At 39.9% G+C, this 24,433-nt stretch overlaps 1 protein-coding gene across 6 annotated transcripts; it reads left to right on the top strand.

The window, feature by feature from the left end:
• Positions 1-24,433, top strand: MKNK1 (MAPK interacting serine/threonine kinase 1). Of its 6 annotated transcripts, none has more exons than XM_086617181.1 (14): positions 1-41; positions 1,038-1,129; positions 4,596-4,693; positions 8,139-8,237; positions 8,884-8,981; positions 10,454-10,533; positions 11,959-12,032; positions 15,440-15,544; positions 18,610-18,665; positions 19,249-19,344; positions 20,270-20,464; positions 20,874-21,038; positions 21,631-21,674; positions 22,605-24,433. In XM_086617181.1, exons 4-14 carry the CDS (start codon positions 8,141-8,143, stop codon positions 22,831-22,833), a joined length of 1,239 nt encoding a protein of 412 aa, XP_086473307.1. In that variant the 5' UTR covers positions 1-41; positions 1,038-1,129; positions 4,596-4,693; positions 8,139-8,140; the 3' UTR covers positions 22,834-24,433. The 6 variants fall into 6 exon arrangements, with proteins under 6 accessions (XP_086473307.1, XP_086473306.1, XP_086473304.1 ...); XM_086617180.1 differs by having other exon boundaries at positions 7,977-8,237; positions 21,634-21,674; XM_086617178.1 differs by having other exon boundaries at positions 7,977-8,237.

The raw sequence follows: 24,433 nt of genomic DNA, 5'->3' as shown, positions 1-24,433 counted from the left end.
CGCGCTGCGCCCGCTGCGGGACGCCGGCGGCTGCGATGGAGGTGAGGGCGGGGGGCTGCGCCGGGTCCTGAGGGCTGCGCGGTGGTGGCGGGGAGGGGGAAGATGCGGCTCGCCCGCCTTCTCGCCTCGGTCAGCTGAGGGGGAGTGGCCCGTGCCTGCAAGAGCCGCTGGGCTCCCCGGCTCCGAGCGCGAGTGTCCTCCCCGGGGCTTGTCCGGCCTCCTCGGGGGCACGGAGCGTGTGGAGCAATACGCGCTTGAACCTGGGGAGCGGTGGCAGCCCTGGCTCCCGGGGGTGGTGCCGGTGGCCAGGGGCAGCTGGAAGGCGGTAGATGCCTCCAGCCCGCCGGCCAACGGCTTGGGGTCCCGGGGCCCTCTCCGAAGGATGTGGGAGTTTCCTATGGCTTGGAGATAGTTATTCTCCGAAGCCTTAAACTACCATGTTTCATATATAGTGTGTTCTTTAATAAAGAGTAGTAAGTCTATGAACTTGCTAAGGCGACTGCTTTCTGTTAAGAATATTGCTGGAGTGGAAGAAGAGTGGGCAAAGGCGAATGAACCTGTTCCTAAATTTGATCACAAAATATCTTTTAGCTCTTATTTTATTTTTAATCTGGCATAAAATGATGAGACCTGTAACGCCTGGGAGCACTGAAAATCTTCTAGATTTTGTCTGTACTTTACCTCTGCAGTATCTGATAGCCTGACCAGGGTGACCTTCTGAGGCGGCTCAGAGGGAAGAGAAGCAAACATGAGGCAGCACCAGTAGAGCCCTGGTGACAGCTCGGCTGCTGGCTTCAGCTGTGTGTGTGATAGCCAAAAAATTAGCCTGTTCCCCTGATGCCATTGGCATTTGTTTGTGAAATGTCAGATTTGTTTAGAAATAAACCACTCTTCAGATTTTTTTTTTTCCTTTTATGAGCTTAATACTTCTAAAAACCTATCATACAAATTTATACCCTACAATTAGGTTGGAAAGATTGTCATATATTCTCATGACTTTGAAGAACTATAGCTGGCTTTTTTTTTTTTTTTTTCAGAACAGAGCTCCTCTTCATGCCTTCCAGGTGCTGGATAGAAACAAGGCAAAATACACTTGCAGAGCTGAACCTCTTCCCCTGCAGTTGTAAAGGTAATTGGTTTTGGCAGCCTTCCAGTTGAAGTGGATTTGGTTGCTGCGGACACTTGAAAGTTTCTTGACACTGAGTATTGTGTGAATTCATAGTGTGAATGCTGTATCAGTACTCTCGATGCTTTCAAAAAAGGTGTTCACAAATTTGGTAACATGTTAAAACACTGATTCAAATTTTATGGGACATCAAATGTGAAAATGCAGTGGAGTTTAATGACCGTTAATTTTAGAGCTGGAAGTACAGAGGAGGGGAAAAGGAAGAAAAATAAGTCTTGCTTCAGACTTTAAAAACACATTTTGTTAGATTAACCTCTTCAAACAAGGCTGCTTGCTAATATGGGAGTATGTTGTGTAGCTTTTTTCCCGGTGACAAATGTAATTATCTGATCATTTGTGGGGTGTGGAGTAAAAGCAGGAAATGCATATCTTGTATCTGTATGAAACTAAAAGTTGTCTTCAAAGAAGTTTTTCTTTAGTTTAGACTTGAAAACTAGCAAGGGAGTCGAGTGGGGTTAGAGGACCTAATTGGCGATGCAGAGACAGTCTCCTGAGAGTTCTTGATGCCATCAGATGCAAAAGAGAGTAAGCAGGTTACTGTTTTGTAAGCAGCCCTCAGAACTTACCCTGTATATCTCCTTAATTTAAAAGTGCTCTAGGGGTTAGAGAAGCTTTGAGTAGCTATGTCAAAGTGCTATTGGAAGGGCTTTTCTCATTTGGAATGTATGTGAGATCTGGACTTTAAAATAATTTTGCACCTAAGTTCCTATTGCACTGTGATGGAAACTCTTAAATATGAATTGTGTGCCAGTGGTCAGTAGCATTAAATATCTTGCTTGGCTGTGCTTCTGTATGTGGATGCAGGGAACATGGTCTTTAGTGCAATAACCAGTGTGTACGCTGTGGTGTACCTGGTAAGGCTTACTGTTCACATTTATTTGTTAGCCTCGTGAAATACACCCCATTATGTCCTCTCATTCATGTGGCTGCCTCAGAGGCATGTTGTCCTAGAACAAGAAGTTAAAAAGATTACTGTGTGTTTTTTAAGCTACCTTCGATCTCGTTTGTTATCTTTACTTACTAACTCATAGCAGGGTCAGCACACTTGTCTTGTTTGCCTTTGTCTTTCCAATGGGGATGATAACAATTCTTTTGCTGTCATTCTGAATGATAACGAATGCTTTTAAAGAAATACACGCGTGTCTCTAAATATAAGCAGACCTCAGCAGAAGATCTCATGTCTACAACGTGCGCTAAAATGTGTTTTCTCCCAACAGGAGAAGAAAAGAAACGTTGTGTACTCTCCTCTCCATTAAGGTTCTCCCTGCTTGCCCAGTAGTAATTATGGTGAAGTAATAAATTGGGATGGGAGAAATCTATTTGAAATAACTTTATGTGCTATCCCGCAAAGTGAGATCCACCCATTGCTGGAGGGTTTGACTCAGAACCTCAGAAACCCCATGCTTAGTTTGCAAGGGAAGTGGCAAGCTGAGAGTACAGAAAGTTAGACTCTGCAACCTGCATACACAAAAGATAAGGTGACTCTGGTCTACTAAAAGTGTGACAGAAGGGAATCACAGAGAGAAGTCTAGAGGTAAAGAAAAAGGTTGGTGTAACCTTTTCTAGAGAGTGAAGGATTTTAGAAGGATGATGTCAGCTGTTAACACTGTGTAGGTTACAGTAATGCTTGTGATAAGGCAGAACTGATAATTTTTCTCAGACTTACTCTTTCATGAAATCAAATTGCTTGGGCTTCATGTGGACTTTTGGCTGTTTTAAAATGTTAATGCTCCTGTATGTTACTGGGAAGATGCTGGAGTGTTTTTAGGTTTCTCTTCTTTCATGGATAATTCAGATTAGTGATGTAGATGATACTAAAAGTTTTCTTGTAGATGGGATGAGAAGGTAGCTCTGACAGCTAAGAGTGAATAATGGCAAACTACTGTAAAGATGAATGACCTGTAAGAATACTTACTTCTTACAGTTTGAAATTGATAGTCTTGCTTAATGCAATACAGAATGAATATGAAAATAATTTGCCTCTGGATTTGACCCACAACTGTCCTTAAGAATTGGCATCCTTCCTCTTCAAATTGTTTCTCCTGATCTGTAACATTACAAACACAATTAATCACTATGTAGTCACTTTATAAAGATAGCTTTGATTATTCTGAGCTTCCTGCAACTAGCAGGTTTTGGCAGAATCAGCAAATTCTGAGTGAGTCCTGTTTCATTATGAGCCACATCTACAGGAATTAAAGTGTTGCTAAAGAAGGGAGGGTCCAAGAATGATGTGAGCAACTGAGAGTACGAAATGTCTGTTTCCATTTTGTTTCTTTGTCCAAAACTTTGGATGTCTGAAACTTAAAAATGGCTTTTTTTTTTTTTAATTTTGAGCACACTTTTACATTTGAAGTCTGAAAGTCACAGGTATGTCATGCTTGCGGAATCAAGGTACTTACTCATGTCTAACTGTTTTATTGAATCTGTTGGTAGTTGTTTGAACAAGTAAACAATGGCTTTGAAAATAAGTAAATCAACAGAGAAGGTGAATGCTGTTCAGAAGGTGCAGACTGGTCTGCCTGTTGTTCAGTTAGTCAAAATAGTGATTTTAAATCTCAATTAGAGAAGTCTCAGCGATCTTGGTGGGCTTTTATTTGGTCTGAATAATAAGCTTTGCTCTTGTAGTATCTGTGTGGTAGTAATATTTTTGTGATTGCAGCTGTTTAGGTACCACTTCAGTGGTCTGAAAACATCCTATGCCAGCACATCAACTTTGAGTGTGTTTCATCTATTAAATTCCGGGTTGTGGCTGTCCTCTGTGAATCCGCAGAAGGCTTTATTGAGGCTCCTGATTCTTCTTTTCTTCAGAGGGTATTACCTCAACATGACTGCCTTGTTTGCCACTTGCTAGAAAAGAATTTGTTACTAGTGGTACCTGTTCTCAGGAGACTTTTGGCTGTGGAAAATGCTTTCTCATATTCCTGGTCTGCTGGAGCCTGTTTGGCTGCCTTGGAGACCAATTTGAAGAGATGTTTTAACTTGGTGCTGTTATGGTTGTAGTTGTGGTGCTCTGTCTTGGCAGAATGTTGATCTAGGTTAGGAGTGTGATAGTTCTTGTCCTTTAAGAGTAATTCTGGATCTTATATCTCAACTTGTTTAGTTCTCCAGTGGTATAACAGGAAGAACTAATGAACAGCAGAAATCCCTCCATTGTTTTTGCAAGACTGTAATGAGAGGGTCTCCTCTTCGGTTGAAATGGCTGGAGCACTGCAAGTAACACTGCATTTTACGTTCTGTACTTAGAAATTATAAAGTCTTTAATGCAGGGGTGTTCTCTTGCTGTGTGCTCACATGAAGCCTGGCACAACAGGTTCTTGCAGTCTCTTGGGACTCTAGGCACTACCTGAATGTGTGTAAGAACATTTGTGTGATTTCTGAGTGTAAATGTGGTTGTGTTCCTTTTCAGCTGCAGAACAACCTGGCTCAAGCAAGACCCAGTTTTGAAGCAGGTGGTAGTACCCAGACTCTCTGCTTTCTTCTGTTGAATTCAAACGCACAAACAAGGTATCTCCTTAATAGAAAAAGGCATCTGTACTGTGTTCTCCAAGTGCTTCCTGTACATGTTTATGCTTGTTTTCTAAATATACCCTTCCTTCCTGTGGGAAGCAGATTAGAACGAGAGGGGAGTTACATCTGGGTAGTGGATTTGGCATGTTTGTATATGGAGTTTTACATGATGAAAGGTGATTTAAGATCTGGATGAAGTGAAACTTGTGGGAATTGTTCCTTTTCTTCTTCACTTGGCATTGTTTGCAAGTCTTCTTTATGATGAGTGCTTTTGTTCATCCTTTTGAAGATAGTTGTAGAGGTCACAGTAGCAGAAGGGAAAGGCTCTGACTATGCCTTCCCACACATGCTCTGAATAATGTATGTGTGTTAGATATTACCTCAACACTGGATTACAATGAAGATAATAAAATTCAAGACTTCAACAAAACTGCAGCTAAGACAGAAATTTGCTCTCTTTTTTGCGTGCAGTATAGATTTTGCTGGGTTACGTTATCCTGTGAGCAATAATCCTAATTTGACTGGAGAAGGACAAGATGAGAATTTGAACTGCTGCTATTTCTTCATCCTTTGTCAGACTGCTAGTCAGACAGTAGTCTGTTGGAGAACAGTCTGACTCTGTTGTAGACCAGAGAGATGTAAGAAATGCTCTTTATCAAAGGTTTGGCTAGTCTGCTCTGAATACCAAGTAATGTTCTACTTCTAGCTCCTTGCACTCAGACAGAATAACTTATAAAGTAGGTGGACAAGTTGGCTTGGTGGAAGCAGGGGTTCAGCACTTCAGGCCACGTCATAAAATGACAACAGTTAAATTGTTCATCTTGGACCTGTTTTGTCCATGGACCCTTTCCCTCCGGGGCAGTTCATCCAGTCTCTGAGCTTTTGGTCTGGCAGGATAAGCTTCCACAGTGTCCTTGTCACCAGAGGTAGTCCTGGAGTATGCAAAACACCTCAGCATTGCTTGGATGGCTGAGGCACACTGACTTTCAGTATCATCAGAAGCTCTTTGGTATACGGTCACAGAAACAGAAGCATTTCTTTGAAAGCTTGAAAAACCTCTAAAGCATTTGGCTGAGCTAAAGGCATTTTCTTGTCGTATCGGCTGTTACTTAAGTACTGGTTCATTATAACGAAGTGAATAATGAGAATGAAGCTGTGATACCTTTAAAGGAAAAGCTGTGTTGACAGAAGTGGGCTACGCAATGATATGAAGTAGCAGACCAGAAGGGTAATAAGAATCTAATATAGCAAATGTTTCATGCCTGTCTGATGGCAAATCTGGTTGAGACTATAGGTTGAAAACATCAGCTTTTCAGTAATTTGGTTTATGTATACATGACTAGTGATCTTCCTGGTTTCAAGGAAGCAGTTCTCTGTAATTTAGAAATTGAATCGAACTAAAGGGAACTGAAGTAATGTAGTGAGTTTTAAACACCAGACTGTAAATATAGCCAGCTGGTGGAGTGCAGGAGAGGGTTGTGAAGGACTATGTCAGCTGTGCTAAGATGCAGGATTCATCTCCTGTCTTTTTGCTTAATTTTTAGTCTCTGTTACAAGCTCTGAAATCATGTGGTATTTCAAGCGGAATAAAACCTGTCTAGGTATGACTTGTTGACTTGCAGAAGGTCAGGTCACTAAAATGACTTGTTTGACACCTTCTGGAAATTAAGCACCTCCTTCAAGCAGACGAGCTCTGTCTCTGAGCAGCTTCCTGTGTGTCGTTTCCATCCCAGTTCTCAATAACTTCTAATGCAGGCTGGGGAAGAGCCTAATTGGGGAAAGCTGGAACTTGCTGTCAAAGGCTACCCTTCTCTTTATGTTAAAATTCAAAACTATATGAGCGTCAGTTTGAGTTAGAAAGAAGCTGTTGCTTTAGAAGTTGGTAAAATATATGCTTTTATATTATTGTATTTAAGAACTCGCATATTATCATCCATTGTGATGATTTCTTAATGCATTCTGCTTAAGACTTGAAAATGAGGATTTACTATTGTCTTGAGGCTGAGTGATACATTTTTAAGTGTTTCAGTAAGTTGTTAAAGAGAAAGGGCTCTCAAAATAGCACTTGTCAAATTTTCAGACAACTTGGGAGTTCTAAGTGATACTCATAATAGCTTTTACTGACAAGTATTGACAAGAAAAATACAGTGAAGCAAAGAAAGTATTTAATGTATTGGTAGATTGTTGTGTAATATTTTTCTGCCTTAAAGCTTCTCCTGTGTTTTAAAAGAACTATAGAAACAGTGAAAGGCAGAAAAACTGCTGTTCACAAAGAGTCTCTGTTAAAGGAGAATTGCCAGCAAACTCTTTTATCGTTGTTGTTTTTAGGGCTTCCTCTTCCTTCATTACCAGTGTTCTCATAATTATGCTATTTCTGGGGATTTAGTTTTTTCTGTAGTACAAGATCTTTATTTGTATATTTACTTAGAAATCCTCCTGGCTGTAAAATGTCTTAGCAGTGCTTTGCTACTGCCTTAAAGACTTTGAGCCGTGATTTTTTTTTCTTTAACTATTAGAGCCAACTTGGCAGGATATGACTGATGTTATGGAGAAGTGCTCGTGTGAGTAGAACGTGGAATCCTTTAACCTTTGTGGAGTTAGGTTGGCGGTATGGAATAGCCTCTGGCAGAGAAAGTGCATGGCAATGTTTTTATTTAGGCCTTCCATAAGAATATGCAGGTGTTTTTTCTTTTTCTGCCATATTATCTTTCATCAGTGAGTTATCTTTGACTAAGCTCTTGTAATATCTGCAGCTGCCAATGCAAGAAAAAAAATTCTAAATGCCATAATTGATGCTGCTTTTGGAGCCTAAGTTATCCACTGATCTGTGGTTTAGAAAGGCATATCATGGTTCTGTGAGAAATGCTGGGGTTTTTTTTGTTGCGTTTTTTTTTTCTGTCCTTTTGACAGCATAAACTGAGCTAGATTGCTCCTTTGACCTGTTAATTCCTGTGGTTGCTTTGTTTCACGGGTTGTTTGAAACTTCCCTGCACCTTCCTCCTGTTTTGGAAGGTTATTTTCTTAAGATGACTTGAAAAAATCTACTTGTAAAACAGTAGAATAGCTCAAAGAATCGCTCCCTTCTGAGGTCTGTAAATCCTGTCTTGCGTTATGTTGTGGGTAGCTCATGGTGGTTGTTGACAGGGTTATTCACATGCTTTGCCTTACTGTGTTGTGAGAGGAGGATTCAGTACAGATGCATAGTTATTTACTTCTGGTTTTACACTTATCAAGCCTCCCCAAATCTGTTAATTAGCACTCAAATTGTCTGTCTTTTTAGGTTTCCTCTGATATTTGAGGGAGAGGTGGCAGCCTGTGATGAAGACAAGCAGAGAAACTTTTGGATAGCTTAAGAACATAAACACACAAGAGCATGTTCATTTTCTCCTGAAGTAAAGTAATTGATTGTGTGTTAAAGGCACCTTTATGTTCTGCCACACAGAGATGGTCAGCAGTCAGCCTCTCCCCATAGCAGACAGTGGGAAAAGGAAAAAGAAAAAAAGAACCAGAGCCACAGATCATGTCCCTGGGAAGTTTGAAGGTTGGTGGCAACTTCTAAGCTTTTAGTTGTAATGATGTGTTTTCCCTCTGCTGTTCTCAGTTTTCTTAGCTAAACATTGCTTTTTGGCAAACATTACAAGATAACGTTTTTGTTTTCCTTTTTCCTCCATGTTTTGGTCTTCAGTCTTTTTTTCTTAAAGCCTTCTAGGTTGAAACCTTAAAGCCTTCTAGGTTGAAACCTTCAAATTTCAAGTATACTTAAAACACTATCTCTGCAATTAGATTTTGTATGGTAGGCATTTTCTAATTAAGGAGTGAAATGTTTTTCACTTGGAAAAAAAATGGTTCTGAGTTTTACCTGAAGACAGGAAAGGTGGATGTAGTCCCAGCAATTGTTCATACAAGAAATATTTTGTATCTCAGCAAACTTGTAATTTTGATGCTGGTATGAAGTGTACTTTAAATTTTCCTGGAACTTGAAGTGGGGGAGGAAATGAAAAATGAGACATAATTAAGACTGGACATCTACTACAGTACTGCATAAATCTATTTTCTGTCTTCATTAACAAGGAAATTTTTTCAGTTGCTGTCATCTGAGGGATGCTCATCAGATAAATAGCTTGTCTTGATGTTATTCACTGAAATGCTTTGGCTAATGTGTCCTATTGGCTGGATGTCTTTGGCAGACTTGTACAAGCTGACTGCTGAGCTTCTTGGTGAGGGAGCATATGCCAAAGTTCAGGGTGCTGTCAGCCTCCAAACTGGGAAAGAATATGCAGTAAAAGTAAGTACAGAATAAAAGCAGAATTGCTTCTGCCTGTAACATGTCTTCTCCCTCCTAGTATCTCAGTGAAAACCTGTAATAAAGTGGGTAATAGCTAAAGCTTTTACGATATTTTTGATACTTGGAATGAGCCTGCTTTAGAACCATTGAGATATCTGTCGTCTTAAGTACTATGCCTCCGTAGTGGACTGGTATATCCGCTGCAGACAGAATTCACAAACAGTAAATGACTGTGTGATGGTTAGATCTCAGGGCAAGCTTTCCTCTCATGCCCTGATTTGGTTGTAGTCCTACCAGTTTTTACCTCTTCTTCCAGAAGAAGAGGCTGAGTCATTATCTAGCATGGCCTACCAAATAATGCGAGCTTTTGAAAGTGCTGCTCTGAGTTCAGAGAGCATCAGTTGCTGCCATTAGTTCATGTAAAGGTGTCTCTTATTTTTTGATAGAGGTGAATCTTCTGTAATACTGTTACAGGAAGTGTTAGGGCCCATTTACAGATTTGTGGTTATCCTGAGTCCCTCATTTAATTACAAGCACAAATAATAGTAATAAGAAAGCTTTATGCTTGATTCCTTTGAAAAAACCATAGGCACAAAATTTTAAGCCCCTTTAAAAATCTAGTCCTACAGATGCTATAATTTTGTCCATACTTTGTAGAAGTGTTAAAGTTGAAAGTCTGGAATGAACAAACTGCTACATTATGAATTAGACGTGATCAGATACCAAGTCCCATATAGTACTGGTGAATGGTTGCCTGTTCTGTACTGGAGGACTCTGGCTGTAAAAATGAGAAAACAATACTGGATACAGGTGGTGGTAGCATTTGCAGTAACGTCACGAGCTGTCGGTTCACGTAGCAATCATTCAGTCTCAGCCTCTGTGGAAAGCCCTTGTCCTCCTTCTCTTTCAGTCTGAGGAGTGTGTGTGAAGGAAAGTGACTTCTGATGGTAGCACAGAAAGGCTCTGAAATTGAATGTATGTTTTCTTTAATACATTAGGTTCTATTATTGCTTCTTCATGAAGTTTGCACTATGTACCAAACTCATTTTGTGGTGAATTTAGTACTTTTTACTTAAATGCCTATAAAGACAAATCCCTTCTTTTTGACCGTACAGTGTCTGATGTGACTCAAATCTATTTTTGTTGGAATTCAAAAGGATATCCTTTTCTGCACGTAGCGGAGTTAAAATGATGCAAGAAAAAGCTTGTGGTAACTGTTCAGTGACTGTGTAACATGTGGATTTAGTTGCCTTCTCTTCCGTCCTCATTTCTCTTGTCCTTTGAATGCCTTAGAGAGCTTTGCTAACACTGTAAATAAATGACAGATGAGAAATTAAACAAAGATAGATGGAGTGTTTCTCTCTGGCAGGCATGCCTGAGATTCAAGCTTTGGATCAATTATCTAATTCCAGAGCCACATGCGCAATTCCTGCCAGTAATTTTTCAAATATGAGCTCTAACTCTTTCCACAGATCATTGAAAAAAATACTGGGCATAGTCGGAGTCGGGTTTTTCGTGAAGTAGAAACGTTGTACCAGTGTCAGGGTAACAAGTAAGTATAGTGTCTTGTGTGTGTTTGTTTATTTATTAAAAGTATCTTTAATATTTTTTTCAAATTTTAAGCCTCTTACGTGTGACTAGGTTAGGAGTTTTGCAGTAGTCTCCTTAAAACCAGTTGAAATTTGGACTTGACCTATTCAAAGTAAGAATTTCCCTTTCTCTTACCTGTGAAATCTAGGGAAATATTTACAAGTTAAAAGTCGCATAACTCAATTAGCAACCAGGTCGGTGTAGCCTGATCTTGCTTCAGTGATGCATGGTTTTTGTCTGAATGAGGAATTAACATCTTGACACTCTCCTCCGTGATTTCACCATCAGCAAAAGCTGACCTGATACCAGCTGCTGTTGAGAGGAACAGTCTTGCTGTTCCTTAATGTGTGGTTTGTCTCCCTCTGTGTCAGCCTTCCTGCTTTTGCACTGGAACTCTTAGATAAACCAAAGCTAATTTAGTTTTCATTTGGATGTGTGCTGATTTCACATAGCCACAGGATGAAGTAACTTTAAAGCTGCTATTCCTGTCTGAAAAGGAGGAAAAGCCTACACAGCCAGTGGCAGCAAGCTCTAGGATGAGTTTAAGCTGATTCTGAAAGTACTCCTTTAGATGTCTCCGTTAATCTAGAACGTATACAGCAGCTGTTACCTATACTACAGTTGTGGAGCTCATGTCAAGCCTTTTTTTACAAAATTTTAAAGGTAATTTAAAAACAAACTTGTTTATCAAACTCATGAACTTAAGTTGTGCTATAGATAAGCAGATTATATCTTTGTTCTGTATGTGGTTAAGAGCATATTGTCATGCAGTACATATCTGATGAAAAGTTCAAGCTCTCATGGCCATGTGCAGAATTTGGATTTTGTGTGTACTATAAGTATAGCAAAATCTGACCTACAGGTTCGATGTTCTCAAGGCATCATGGGGTGCTTGTGTTGCGCTGCAAAGGCTGTACGCTAGCGGAACAGGATGGTAACGAATGCACTGGATTTAATGTCATGTTGACAGATTCCTGTCTCCTCAGAGTCCTGTGTGTTCCGCCTTGTGATTTCCAGAGAGAAAGAATGCCAATTTAATTACCTTTTTTTTTTGTTCTTGCCTTCAGCACAAATGCAATGTTCTAAATTATTAAATACAACCTATTACGAGTTATCTTCCTGTCGATTGAGCAGTAGCAGAATTCTTTCACAATCCTGTCCGGTTTTGATGCTTGGCCTGTTTCCCCTGCTTAAATTTCAGTGTGAGTTGGAATCATGTTTTTAATGCCATAAACAATCAAAGCAGCTTGCTAATTTAGCACTTTTATTTTTGGTTACTTCAGGCACTTCCTAATTATCCATGTTGAAACTCTTTGTTGTTCTGTTTATACTTTATGCCTGTTTCTTCTATTTCCCCTCTTTTTTTTCTTTGTTTTTTTTTTTTAAGGAACATTTTGGAGTTAATAGAATTTTTTGAAGATGACACAAGATACTACCTTGTCTTTGAGAAGCTGCGGGGAGGTACTGTGCAATAACTTGGTCTTGTTTTTCTCAGTGTTTTAAAGTAGAAAATGACGAGCTTATTGTAAGTGCTTGAGAATTTTAAGACAAAGAAGTAGAGGAAATAATATAAAAAGCTTGAAGTATGATTATTCTTGAATATAGATGAGTCTGTTCATGCATTTGTAATCCCTTCCTGTAGTTAAGTGATGGAAATGTCAGCTCTATTAAAGTGGAAGCTTTGGAATATAGTTAGTAGGTCACAGTACCTTCAGGCAAGGGGAGACACACAGTATGTCAGGTGTAATGCATGATCTTAGTACAGCATCTATATACTCTGATAGCATCTTCCCTTGATGTAGGATTTACTTTGTTTCCTGAGCTCACAAAGCGCTGTTGGAAAAAACATCTTGCTACTGCCTCGGGTTGCTGTAATTGTGAAGCAGTCTGCTTGTGGCTGTCTGAAGGCCAATCAAGTGAGCACGTGGGATCACTTATCTCTAGGATTTAACACTCACTTGGGGAGTGAGAAGGCTACATCCAGCGCTTTGTGGACTTTCTAATGTTTGTCTGCCTTGAGCATAATTACAGTATTCATTAATTGCATGGCTGTGCAAAAACATAAGTTAAGTGTGGCCCACCCTTCAAAGGAAAACAGAGTTTCTGAAGGCGTATGCTACCATCTATAGAACATCATCTATTGTCACTGGTCAAGAAGGTTTTCAGTAGCAAGCCATACATGCAACAAATGCATATTCTTTCAGTGTAGATGCAGAACTTTTTAAAAAGAGAAGGACGTGGGTTTTTTCCTTGAGTAAAAGCTTTTGTTTACTTTCCCTTAAAATTACTGCGTCATTTCATTGTTGTTTCCTCTAATACTGTTCTTAATGCACAGACTTCTCTGACAAATTAGGTGTAATAGGACTCAATTGGGATGAATCTGCATTTGTCTATTTTCCCATCTCCACATTCTTCCATTAGTTAACCCTCTATCTTTGTGAGACTATGGTTGTCAGTGTGCCTGCGCAGCTGCTGGGAGGATAATAATGCTGCATCTTTTTCTCTCTCTTAGCTACTGTTTTTACAGTGGTCAACTAGGGCTAAGGCTAGTTTGGTCTTTGAAAAGCTTCAGTGTTTGAAGTGTTAAGTATGTGGGTTTGAAGAAAGAAATAATGGGAATTAGAGGTCAGACCAGGTTCTGATGCGTTACAGATTCTGATATAAACAGTGTGGCTGGAAGGAATGAAAATATTAATCTTCAATGCAAGCCTTGCTTTAGTAACTCCAGTCTCAGACACCAATGTTACCTACGATGTTGGGGCATAACTTGGGCTTCCTATTTGCAGCTTTGCCTTCCTGTAGCTGTGGTAACTGAAGGAGATCTGCTCCCATTCTAGCTGTGTTCAGTTCACTGTGATATGCAGAAGCCATTTAATATCCTTACCTGACATAATTTTATAATTGAAAGTGTTAAAATCCAGTTTATTATACTGAACTTGCATGATTTAAGAGTCCTTTCCTCCCTCTCTTCCTCCCCCCCGCCCCCCACCCCGGAATGCATTTTGGGACGTGCTATATGATGCCTTCTCTCTGAATAATGAAGAGGTGGTAACAACCGTGGCAGGAGTGCCCTGCTATTCTTTCTGATTGTGGGATTCCTCTATGTGGGCTGAATATACAGTCTGTAGAGTATGTTTTTGTTGATATTGATATAATTCTTATCTGAGAGAGTTCAGAACATCAGCTCTATTCAGAAGGGTAATCTGAAATAAACCTGCTGAGTGAAATGAGCACTTCAGGTGGCTCAGTATTGTTTCCTGCAAAGTCTGGGCTCTTTTCAACAGGGATGGAAACATTCAAGAGCTGTTATTACTTTCTAAAGGTGTAAAGAACAACTACCAGGAAAACCCTTTGAACTCTGTGCCCTTAAGAAATCTGTAGCAAGCTAGAAAGTGGTGTTTTCGACAAGAGAAGCCTTCTGTATTTGAAATCTGATAACTTGATGCAACGTGGCCTTCCTCCACCCATCTGACATAGCATATCTGAAGAGTCTTTTGTCGTATCAAAGTGTATCTGAAGATCTTTAGTCCATCCTTCTTTTTGAGTGTTTTCCTCTTGCCTTTCTGAATCCTCACTGTGGAGGAGTAGCAGCAACATTGATGGTATAAGACAAGGAATTACCGCAGTAGAGAATGGGAGGTTTCCTTCCACCTCTAGAACTGAAGAAGAAAAACAAAATCACCCGAGATATAAAATGTTTACTGTATTGGGGGCTAATAACAAATGGCAGTTACTTCTTGAATTTCTCTGCCCGATTGCTTTTATAAATATACCCCTTTGAGTAAGAAAATGTAAGACAGTAGAAAGGCTGTTTAGTGGGCTTGGACCTCTGTGGACTACATTTAATTGTTGGGTCTTTTAAAGACATTTTTCATCTTTTGAGAAGATTGATGGAATTCACTTAAAGGAGATATGGAATCAGACCTCCCTTTATCCTTTATTAAAGGGATACCAGTGGAGCTCTGCCTGCAAGCTACCAGTCCTTCAGTGTGTTCAAATTTGAGAGATCTTTTGTCAGATTTCATGTGCCTGGGCAAATTTTGCCCTAAGTCAGTGTATGAGCCTTAATTTGATGTCAGTGGGAATTTTAATGTATATTTAAAGGTAGACTATCTTTTTATTTTGATGATGTTGAGACAAAAACCTCTGTATGCTTGATTTTTCAGTGCAGGATTTCAATGGTGACATTACACAAAATGAGGATAGTTAGTTCAAGCATGGCCACTTGTGATCTGGGGAAGGTGGATTTTGCTGAAGCGCTATGTGTGTCCTTAGCTGATGTTTGAGTTTTACTGATACTATTAGCAAGTCTCTACTGTTCACAGTGTGTGAAAAATGGACCAGTCATGTGCTGAGGCAGTAAAAAGCAATTGCCTCTCATGCTGTGCTTAAACTAGAGGGATGCAGTGTTTGAAAATTATGTTCTATTGTGCTTAAGTATTGAAGCTGCTCAGTTGTACCTTTTTTTTTATAGTCATTCCCCTGTTCAGTCCACAGAAGTTGCCTGCTGTGAAAGGCTGTTACAAAATATGAGAAATGAGTTTATGAATTCATGATACTTGGTACTAGTTCATCATTATTTTCTTGAGGCTCTTTTCATATTTAAACATGGGATTGTGACACTTCAGTTTCTGCCATATAGAATCATAGAATGGTTTTAGAATAGAATATAAACATAAAAGGACAGAGTGTTAGTTGTGAATAACTTTTCTAAATTAGTTCTGGTCCTGTTCACACTGAGATTGGTTCTCCCTTTATGGCAGACTGGTAGTGGCTGTTTCGTTTTTATCCCTGTATTGACAAAGCCTTTTCTCTGCTCAGACGGCATTCATGCTAAGGTTTTTCCCTTTCACTTGTTGCTCTTACAGGTTCAATCCTGGCCCATATACAAAAGCGAAAGAACTTCAATGAACGAGAAGCTAGCAAAGTGGTGAGAGATATTGCCTCTGCTCTGGATTTCCTTCATACGAAAGGTAAGAGAAGGCAGTGTCCGCTTTCACCTAAGTGCACAATATGAGCTAGTAATGGAGCACATTTTATCTGTAAGTAGTCAGCCTTAACTTTGCTAACATCTCCATTTCCAGCAATGCCAGATGACTTACACTGTTTTCCTCTATAGAACTATTTTCGTAATGTGCTGGTTTAAGTACAAAGCTGTGTGAAGATGGTGTAGCCTTTTGAAGAAGGAAAGTTGAATTGGCATCTAGAGAGAATTAACTTCAAGGTTGAATCTGTTTGCATGTTTCTTGTTACCTAAACCACCACATAAAGGTTACTCAAAAGGAAGCTAATACTCTTTGATTTCCTCCTCTTCTGGGTCTACAGAGATGCTTTTGTATATTTGTCCAGAACTTCTGCTGGTTACAAGACCTCTTTGTTTGTAGTAGTGTCTCTGCATTTAGGCCCCTACTGTTGAGCTGGGAGACCTACAAGTGAACCATAGTCCTTGTTTGAAGGTGCCCTCATTTCATTAGGGATTTGCTCAGATCTAAAAGCAGTTCTGTTTGTAGAGAGTTCTTTTATGGTAAAATGTTTTCCTGCTGCTTTTTCTACTTGGGAGTACTTTTCTTCCATTTCAAAATATCTGTGTGTTATGGTCATCTCAGATTATACGTTTCTGTTGAATGTGATAGGAAAGATTTTCAAGCTATCTGTGTCATGATTATCTGGTCTTGCATAGATGAGGCAGCTTCAGTTAATGTTTGCTTTCATTTGATTACTGTGACTATCTCTGAATAGAACAGCATGTAATTGGAGACTCTGTTTATTGGGTATTTACTCAGTTTAACTTTCATCTCCATTCATTTTGCCATTATGATTAGCCAGGTTTTACAAACGCTCAGCAGATCTGTGTTTGCTGTCTAACTTGTTTACTACTGGCCCTAGTCCAATAAATGCTTAATTATAGGCTTCACATCTAAGTCACAGGACTGCTTATGTGCCTGAGTTGGAATTACAACATTGGTACCGCGATAGGTTGATCGCATTAAAAAAGAGAGGTGGAACAATGCATAAGGAATAAAGAAAGTGGTAAACCTGAGGAATATGGATCTTGTCCCATGTTATGACTATGTTACTGGAAGTTAATTTGAATGTTGAAACAAACTTAGTTTGTATTGAGAATTTTGGTAATCCTCATAGCTTCTCTATGCGACAACTCAACTTTACACCTGCAGAGAATGTTCTCTTGGAATACCTGTGTTTAGAAGATTTTTGACTTTGAGATATGGGGCAAATAAGGAACAGGAGATTTAGGCTGAACACGTGGAGAAATACTTATGCGATATATTAGGTCTATAGTAGGTTGCTTAACAGCTGAAAGTCTAGGAACACTGTTCAAGGAAGTTTAACATCGACTCAGCTAAATCTTTCTGTAGTTCTCTCAACTTTTAGTTTCAATTCCCCTTTCTCCAAACAAGATGGGAGTGATTCATTAAAATGGCTTTAGAGCAGCAACCCACTTATCATTTGCTGTGAATTGGTACAGTGGGGACATGACTTGCAGAATTGGCTACACCACCATCCCCTTTCATTTTATTGTTCTCTTTATGATTCTTCTGTGTGACATTAAAATAATTAGTAAGTAGCATACAGAACACTAAAGTAAACAGGAAATTAAAGCAGTTTTATTGCACAACTTAAAAGTGCCATAGCTAGATGCTGTAAAAAAAAAAAAAAAAATTTGAATGAGGACAACTAATTCTTTTGCCAGGAGTAGTTTAAAACTCAGCTGGATGATAATACTGCCTTACACCCACTTGAGATATGTGTGCTTTATTGCTAATAATGCACTGGAGGAGTGTTTAAAGGTAGTTGTTTTCTCAGCACTGTGTGCAACTGCAAAATAAAATGTTATATAATCAGACTTTCGAATTCAAACTATAATACCAAAAAGTGCTGTTGGGTTTCACTTTGCAAGCCAAGCCAACTGTGGGGAGTTTTGTCAGCCTTGCCATCAGTGTCAGCACGGACCATCTTCGTTTGGCATGTTTCCCATCTTCCATATATAAGCAATGTGAACTGCATCATTATGAAAGCTCTGATTCCTTTAGATCAGTGCTCTGCTGTCCTATTAATGTTATATTTAAAGTCATATCTTGTGGAGTGTGCTGAAGAAAAGACATTAGAAACTCCCTTACCTAGAATTCGGTGGGATATTTTTTTCTCATACTCTGAAGTATCAGGTGTGCTTGGAGTGTAATTTTTTTAAACAAAGCTAAACTACAGTTAAATTTCCTCATTTGATTTGATTTTTGGTTCTTATTTTCTGCCTTCCCATTAAGTTTAATCATACTAAATGGAGAACTTCCAGAAATTCTGTGTTTAGGCATTTGAAGAACTGCTTTGACAACATACAACTACCTTTGCATGTGAATTCAACAGGTAGATAACTTTGCATTTCCCTGTTGGAGTTGCCTTTTCTGATAGTACTTGAATTAATGTAGAAGCCCTTTGGTTGTTCTCCTCTAGCCTTTCATTCTACATCTCCAACCATACTCTTTAACTTTTATCTTACTTCAGGATTGAGTACGTACCTCACTTAAAGGGATGATATTTTCACCTGGGAACTCAGAGGGGTTTTTTTAGGGGAGAGTGTCTCAGGTATTGTCTGTGCTGGTAGGAGTTCAGCAAACCAACTGATCCCTCTAGAAAGAAGGACCTTACTGTAGAAGGCACAAAAATCTTTTGACTAAACCATGTACACAAGTAAACTTTCCTACAGGTCAGTCATCTTAATAAGCTAGTTTTAAGTAATGTAATTAATTTGGGCTAAACCAGAAAGTTCCTGTGTTACCAGGTTCTTATTTGCTTGACTGACTCTCATGTACATTTAAGGATGATAAAGGCATAGCAGAATGCAACAGTGACTTTTAACAAACACGCTTTGAAATTCAGTTATTTGCAGTATCATTAAGGGGGGGGGTTGTGTAGCAAACTCAGGCCTAGAATATTTCCTAGGCTACCTTCTAATAAAGAGAGGTAATGAGAAATAAACAGAAGAGTATCTTCTCTAATGAACATTTGTACTCTTGTTTAGGTATTGCTCACAGGGACCTGAAGCCTGAAAACATCTTGTGCGAATCTCCAGAAAAGGTACCTCTTGGGTCTCTTGACCTTCTGAAGTGTATTTTTTTAACTTGGTTTCCAAAGGCAGCCCTCACGTTCTGTCTTTCTCTTCTTGAAGACTTTTGAACCCACTAGTGATTATCAACTAAATTTAATAGAACTGAAGCCCAAAAGAGATTAAATTCTTCTGTGAGCTGTAAAAATGTGAGCATCTGGCTAGGAGGTAAAATGCCAGCTGTTCTTAGAGAGGACATGGCAGTTGCAACTTAGCACCTGATCTGTTCTGAGGCAGTTCCCAGATGGACAGGCAACATTTACAGGCCAGCTGGTCATGTTACTCAGTTCCCAAATTGCCCCAATATGTACTGGCGCTTGCCTAGCCAAATGAAAAATTAATGTAGTAGGGTTAGATACTGGGAATATGGGAGCAACTAGGACAGAGGAGGCAAATGCAAGGAGTGAAATATACCTGTAAGAGCCTGGGTTTCACTAGTCGTCCTGTTAGAACAACTTGTTTTTTGTCTTAGGGTTTTCCACGTGGTGCTGTGTTCATATGTATTGTGTTAGTCCCAGTCTTATGGACCTCTGGCTGTTTTGTCCTTGTTTTTAGGTATCACCAGTAAAAATATGTGATTTTGATCTTGGTAGTGGGGTGAAGCTGAACAGTGCGTGTACTCCAATAACTACTCCTGAATTGACAACACCGGTAAGAGACCTGCTGTGGCTTTGTACTTTTTCTCTTCTCCCCAGAGGAGAGAAGGGCTTGCTGCAACTACACTCGGTGGTGGATAGTTCGTTTAAAGCAGGTGTATGTGGGGTAAATACTGTGTTGGTAAACTTGCCTGGATTTCGGGTCCAAAAGCTCAGGAACTCATCGTGTTAATTCTCCTGTTGACTAGAAAGTAACACATTGATCCTATTTGTCTCTTATCCTACCAAACAAAGAAGCTTTTGTGGAGGTTTATGGACTGAATTTGAATCTTAGTTTTGTGTTCATTTTCCCCATATTTGGGTTCTGTAGCTAAACCGAGGAGCGAAGGGCAATGCGAGCTCTGTAATCGGCGTGTGGCTTTGTAATACACATTAGTTTGAAAGGCTACAGTGCTATGCTCTTGGCATTACTGTGAAAGAAAAATCTGACAGTTTTGCAGGAGTCTGTTAAAGAAATCATCTCTCGTGATACACTTGTTTACTTTCTGAATGGCCTGGTAACTAATGGATTAGATTTGAAAACCTGAAATACGTGAATTAGTATTTTGACCCTGTATAGAGGGTCATAGATTCGTATGGAACTGCTTATGATTCTGCTAGAGAGCAGTAGGAACTCTTTTGCCTTCTGTTAGGTCTCTGTAGTCCTTACACCTGAAATGTGTTAATTTTTTCCTATGCAGTACTCTCACAAAATGTTTCAAAGCTCTTGGCAATTCTATTTAACCTTTGCGGGACGCAGCAGTTGTGGTTCAGCGTAACAAAATGAGACCTGCAGTGAAAGTCAGCACTAAACTTCAGTAGTCTCTGATGCCCGATTTTTGCTTTTAGATCAAGCTGCCCACTACAGAGAGGAGAATGATAAATCTGAGTCTTTTGATTTGACCTTCCCTTTGAAAACATGCTTGAATTTGGTTTCCTAGTGTGGCTCTGCAGAATACATGGCACCCGAAGTGGTTGAAGTCTTCACGGAGGAGGCCACGTTTTATGATAAGCGGTGTGATCTTTGGAGCCTGGGAGTCATTCTGTACATCATGCTCAGTGGTTACCCCCCTTTCGTGGGCAACTGTGGCACGGACTGTGGCTGGGACAGAGGAGAAGTCTGCAGAGTTTGCCAGGTGAATGCACATGTCCTGGGCATATGTGGGAGAGCATAGTTTGCCCCATCAACTTAGGGTGCAAGATGTGCTGTAACACCAGCAGTGATAAAAGTTGAGGCCCAGGAGAGTGTCCATGCAGGGCCTGAATTTATCCTTTCTAAAAACTGAGCACATTGACTGCACTGTCACAGGGAGGGTGGGAGGGAGGGTGTTTTCAGCAGACAATATATCCTGTCCATCTTAGGATGCACTCAATTGCTCTGTGGAGCTGTCTGTCATGCTCTGCTGACTCCGTAAGGAGGCTGGATGGTATCAGTTGTCACTCACCACATTAGGTGGATAAAGTTGAGTGAGAAGAATGCCACCTGAGAAGTCTTCTGATTGCAGTCTAGTTGCTATTTAAATTAAAGAAATTTTCCTTTACTAGAACAAGCTTTTTGAGAGTATTCAGGAAGGCAAGTATGAGTTTCCTGACAAGGACTGGTCACATATATCCTCTGAGGCCAAAGATCTCATCTCAAAGCTGCTGGTTCGCGATGCCAAAGAACGACTTAGTGCTGCTCAAGTTTTGCAACATTCATGGGTTCAAGGAGTATGTATCCCCCTTTGTATTTTTTTTTTAAAGGCTTATTCTTCTTGATTATTCTTCTTCCAAAGTGACAAACAAACTGTTCCCTGTCTCTGAACTTTTAATAGAGTCATTGTGTGGTTTAGTGCTCTTATCTTGATTAATTAAACGATACACAGTGGCTTTATTCTTTCTGGAGCTCTGTGTGGTAAATATTTGGATGAATCTGTCAAGCTTTAAGTGTTTTTTTTTTCATTATTGCTTTGTGCATTTTAAATGACTTTTTTGTGAATATCAAGCACTGCAGTACACAAATTATTATGTTACTCATTAATACAGTAATGCAGAATGCTGGTAGATATGGCTATAAAAGAACAGCAGTGTCCTCTTTAGTTTTTTACTTACAAACTGTGGTATCGTCTTGTGAAGGGAGACAAATCTGAAACCTGATTTGTGAACCAACAGTGATTCGTAAACCCACTGTGAATTAGTTGATATGCAATAGCCATTAGTTGTAAAGATTTGAGGGAGTTCCCTGTTTTTTATCAAGATTTCTTGGGAGAGCTTGATTCCCAGCTGCTAATACATAACTAACTTTTCTTAAATGTTTCTCCAGCAGGCTCCTGAAAGAGGATTACCTACCCCTCAAGTTCTTCAAAGGTATTTTTTTTTAAATGTCTGTAAACTTGGCCAAGAATCATTACTGAAAGAGTGGGGAGAGATAAGAGGTGACAAATGACAGGGTAAGATCCCTGGTTGAGAGTGGAGCTTCATAAATGTGCAGCACAGATTTTGTTAAGAACGTCAGAAATATTAAAGCTCTGTTTTTCCTTTGCGATCTAATCTTGCTTGTTTGTGGGAAAGGCATTGGAGAGGATTCCTGCAGTGCAGTGCTAATCTTTAACAGGAAATAATGATGGTTTTGGCAGCTTACTGCCCAGGAGGGGGAAAAAAAAGCCATAAAGACATGCGTTATCCAAAGAGACTACGTTCTAATGGGTGAATAATCATCATATACACAGACTCAGATCTGACCTCCATTGTAGTTGGTGATAATCGCAGTATCAATTTAACTGTGAGCAGGGCAAGCCTCATTTAAAGTGGCTTGATGGCAGATTCTGTGTTCCAGAGACCCTGAGTCACACATCTCTCTTTATTTCCATGTTTGCCGCTGGCAATTCCAGGTGGTTCTTCCCATCAGAAATGCACTTCCTTAAGCCGGGTGTGCAATTATAGTGGGATTGCAGTTCTCCGAAGACAGACAACAGTATTGCCCCATGCACCTATCCTTTTTTAACATCTAGAAATTAAGCATGGCATTTTGGGTGGGTTCCTGGGTTTCCATCGGAAGACCTTGGCATAACGAGGACCAGAACTGCGGCTGTTTCCAAAATCCCAGAGTGTTTTTGATAAGCATTGCTGGTCCTTGTGGTGAGGAGAGATGCAAATACGAACTGGTCATTTTGCCTGCTGCGTCGATGTTTTGAAAAGAGAAATGAAACTGCCTGGAAATAGTTATTCTGCTGTGAGGGTAACCAGATGAAGTGACTCCGTGCGTGTTGTAACTGCTTTCTCCTTTTCTCTTGAAAGGAACAGTAGCACAAAAGACCTGACACTTTTTGCTGCTGAGGCTATAGCCCTTAACCGCCAGTTGTCTCAGCACGAGAATGAACTCAGTGCGGAGCAGGAGAACGTTGCCCATGCTGTGTGCTCCATGAAGCTTTCTCCTCCGTCCAAGTCCCGCCTCGCCAAGCGCAGAGCAATGACGCACGCCACCAAAAACAGTGACTTCCAGCCAGTTACCCAAAAAGCCTTTTAAACTTCTTTCCTGCTATGGATTGGCAAGATCAGTCTGTGTTCTTATTTGGATTTTCAGTGCTGATAAAAGCTTCTCTGCTTCTGACTCTTTGATTAGAAGCTTGCTCTTGTGATGTGACTTTGTAACTTCAAGGGGACAGCTTTTATAGGAATGTTTTTTGCCTGTCAGATTTGGTGCATTAAGATAATTTAACTGATCTTTTTAAATGGAGAAGATGGGTTTGCTACTGCATTATCTGAGGTGATAAATCACTAAGCTTTCCTTATTCTCTTCTTAGAAGAGCATACTTTTAAATGCAAACTTGAAAACATCAGGAAAAAAAAACCAAACGCTTCCTTACTTTTCCCAGCAGAACATCACATCTCTCCCTGCCTATGGCTGCTCTCCTTGATGGCACATCTTGCAAGGTACTGCTGCTAGTGTCAGCAGCAGGGACTGTTTTCAACCAAGAGTGCCCTTCCCTCTTTCTGTAGACTCAGGAAATGAAGATGGTGACTGGGTGGATCTCTGTCTCCATTACCTTCATTTGGCTTAAATTGTAGGAGGATGGTGGTGTAAAGGTGCAAGGATTGCTCAGGCTTGTAGAGATGAAGAGGATGGGGTTGCTTTTTTATCCTCTTGATAGTTTGTGTGTCAGTGTGTGAGATGAAAGCTGGGAGAATGTTATTTCTTTATCTGACATCTTTTTGTTAACTAAAATGTACTCCATATCATCTAATTTTAATTTTTTTTTTTGTTCAGAGTGTCCCTTTCTGTAGCAGATACATTCTTAAGTCTGATAATCATGGTATAACAGACTGTTTATATAACAGTTTATATTTAGTATCTGTTTTTTTCTATATTAATGCTATCCTCAGTTATACCTTCCTTTCTGTAAACTCACGTTTCGCCAAGTCCTTTTGTGTGTGTTACCTGGAGTTCTTAATGTGAATGGACAGGCTTCAGTGAATATTGGTCTGTGAATAATTTAGGATTATCAAATGCAGAGGTACGTCTGTGCAAAAACGGTGCTGCAGCTGTTGCATTCTGCCTCCTGCAGTGATCTCAGGCTGGATGTCTATAGTACTGTGGTGCACCATGGGTCAGGAGTGAATTCGAAGGGTACTGGCTGAAAAGCTGAAGATTTTGAGTGACCAAGGTGAGGTGTCCATGGAGAAGGACATGGATGTTGAGCACTTTCTGAAACGTAAGCTGTGAAAATTGCGCCACTGAGATGCCTGACATGATGCACCTTAAGCTTGCCAGCCGTTTCTGAAACCCTTTGCTCCAGGCATTGCGTGCAGGGTGGAGAGGGGGAGGAGGAGGCCCCCAGGTGCCAGCACAAACCCCTCTCAGGCAGAATGAGAAGGAATAAAGTAGCAGATCCAACAAGTGCTTGGAAATTGAAAGGTCAAAGCTGAATGTCTTTGCATGGCCTATTTGGAGTGGGTTTACATTATCTTTTAGCAGTGTGCATACAGCTATTTTTATACAACATGCAGTATTTTGTGACTAATATTAAAAGTTGTTATTTAAAAGATTTTATACATTGTGCCAGTGGACAGATGATAAAATGTATTTTGCTTTGTTTTTATTAAAATGCTTTAAGTTATGGATTTAA

This window comes from Tauraco erythrolophus, chromosome 10, assembly GCF_009769465.1.
Source record: "Tauraco erythrolophus isolate bTauEry1 chromosome 10, bTauEry1.pri, whole genome shotgun sequence".
Classification (NCBI taxonomy): domain Eukaryota; kingdom Metazoa; phylum Chordata; class Aves; order Musophagiformes; family Musophagidae; genus Tauraco; species Tauraco erythrolophus.
Note: the sequence above shows the minus strand (reverse complement) of the source record. Positions and strands in the feature narration are given on the sequence as shown.

Coding starts and splice junctions, on each gene's coding strand:
- MKNK1 (XM_086617178.1), top strand. CDS start 8,123: ATGTTCTGCCACACAGAGATGGTCAGCAGTCAGCCTCTCCCCATAGCA. Junction 10,534..11,958: donor TACCAGTGTCAGGGTAACAA/GTAAGTATAGTG, acceptor TTTTTTTTTAAG/GAACATTTTGGAGTTAATAG. Junction 15,545..18,609: donor GGATTTCCTTCATACGAAAG/GTAAGAGAAGGC, acceptor ACTCTTGTTTAG/GTATTGCTCACAGGGACCTG.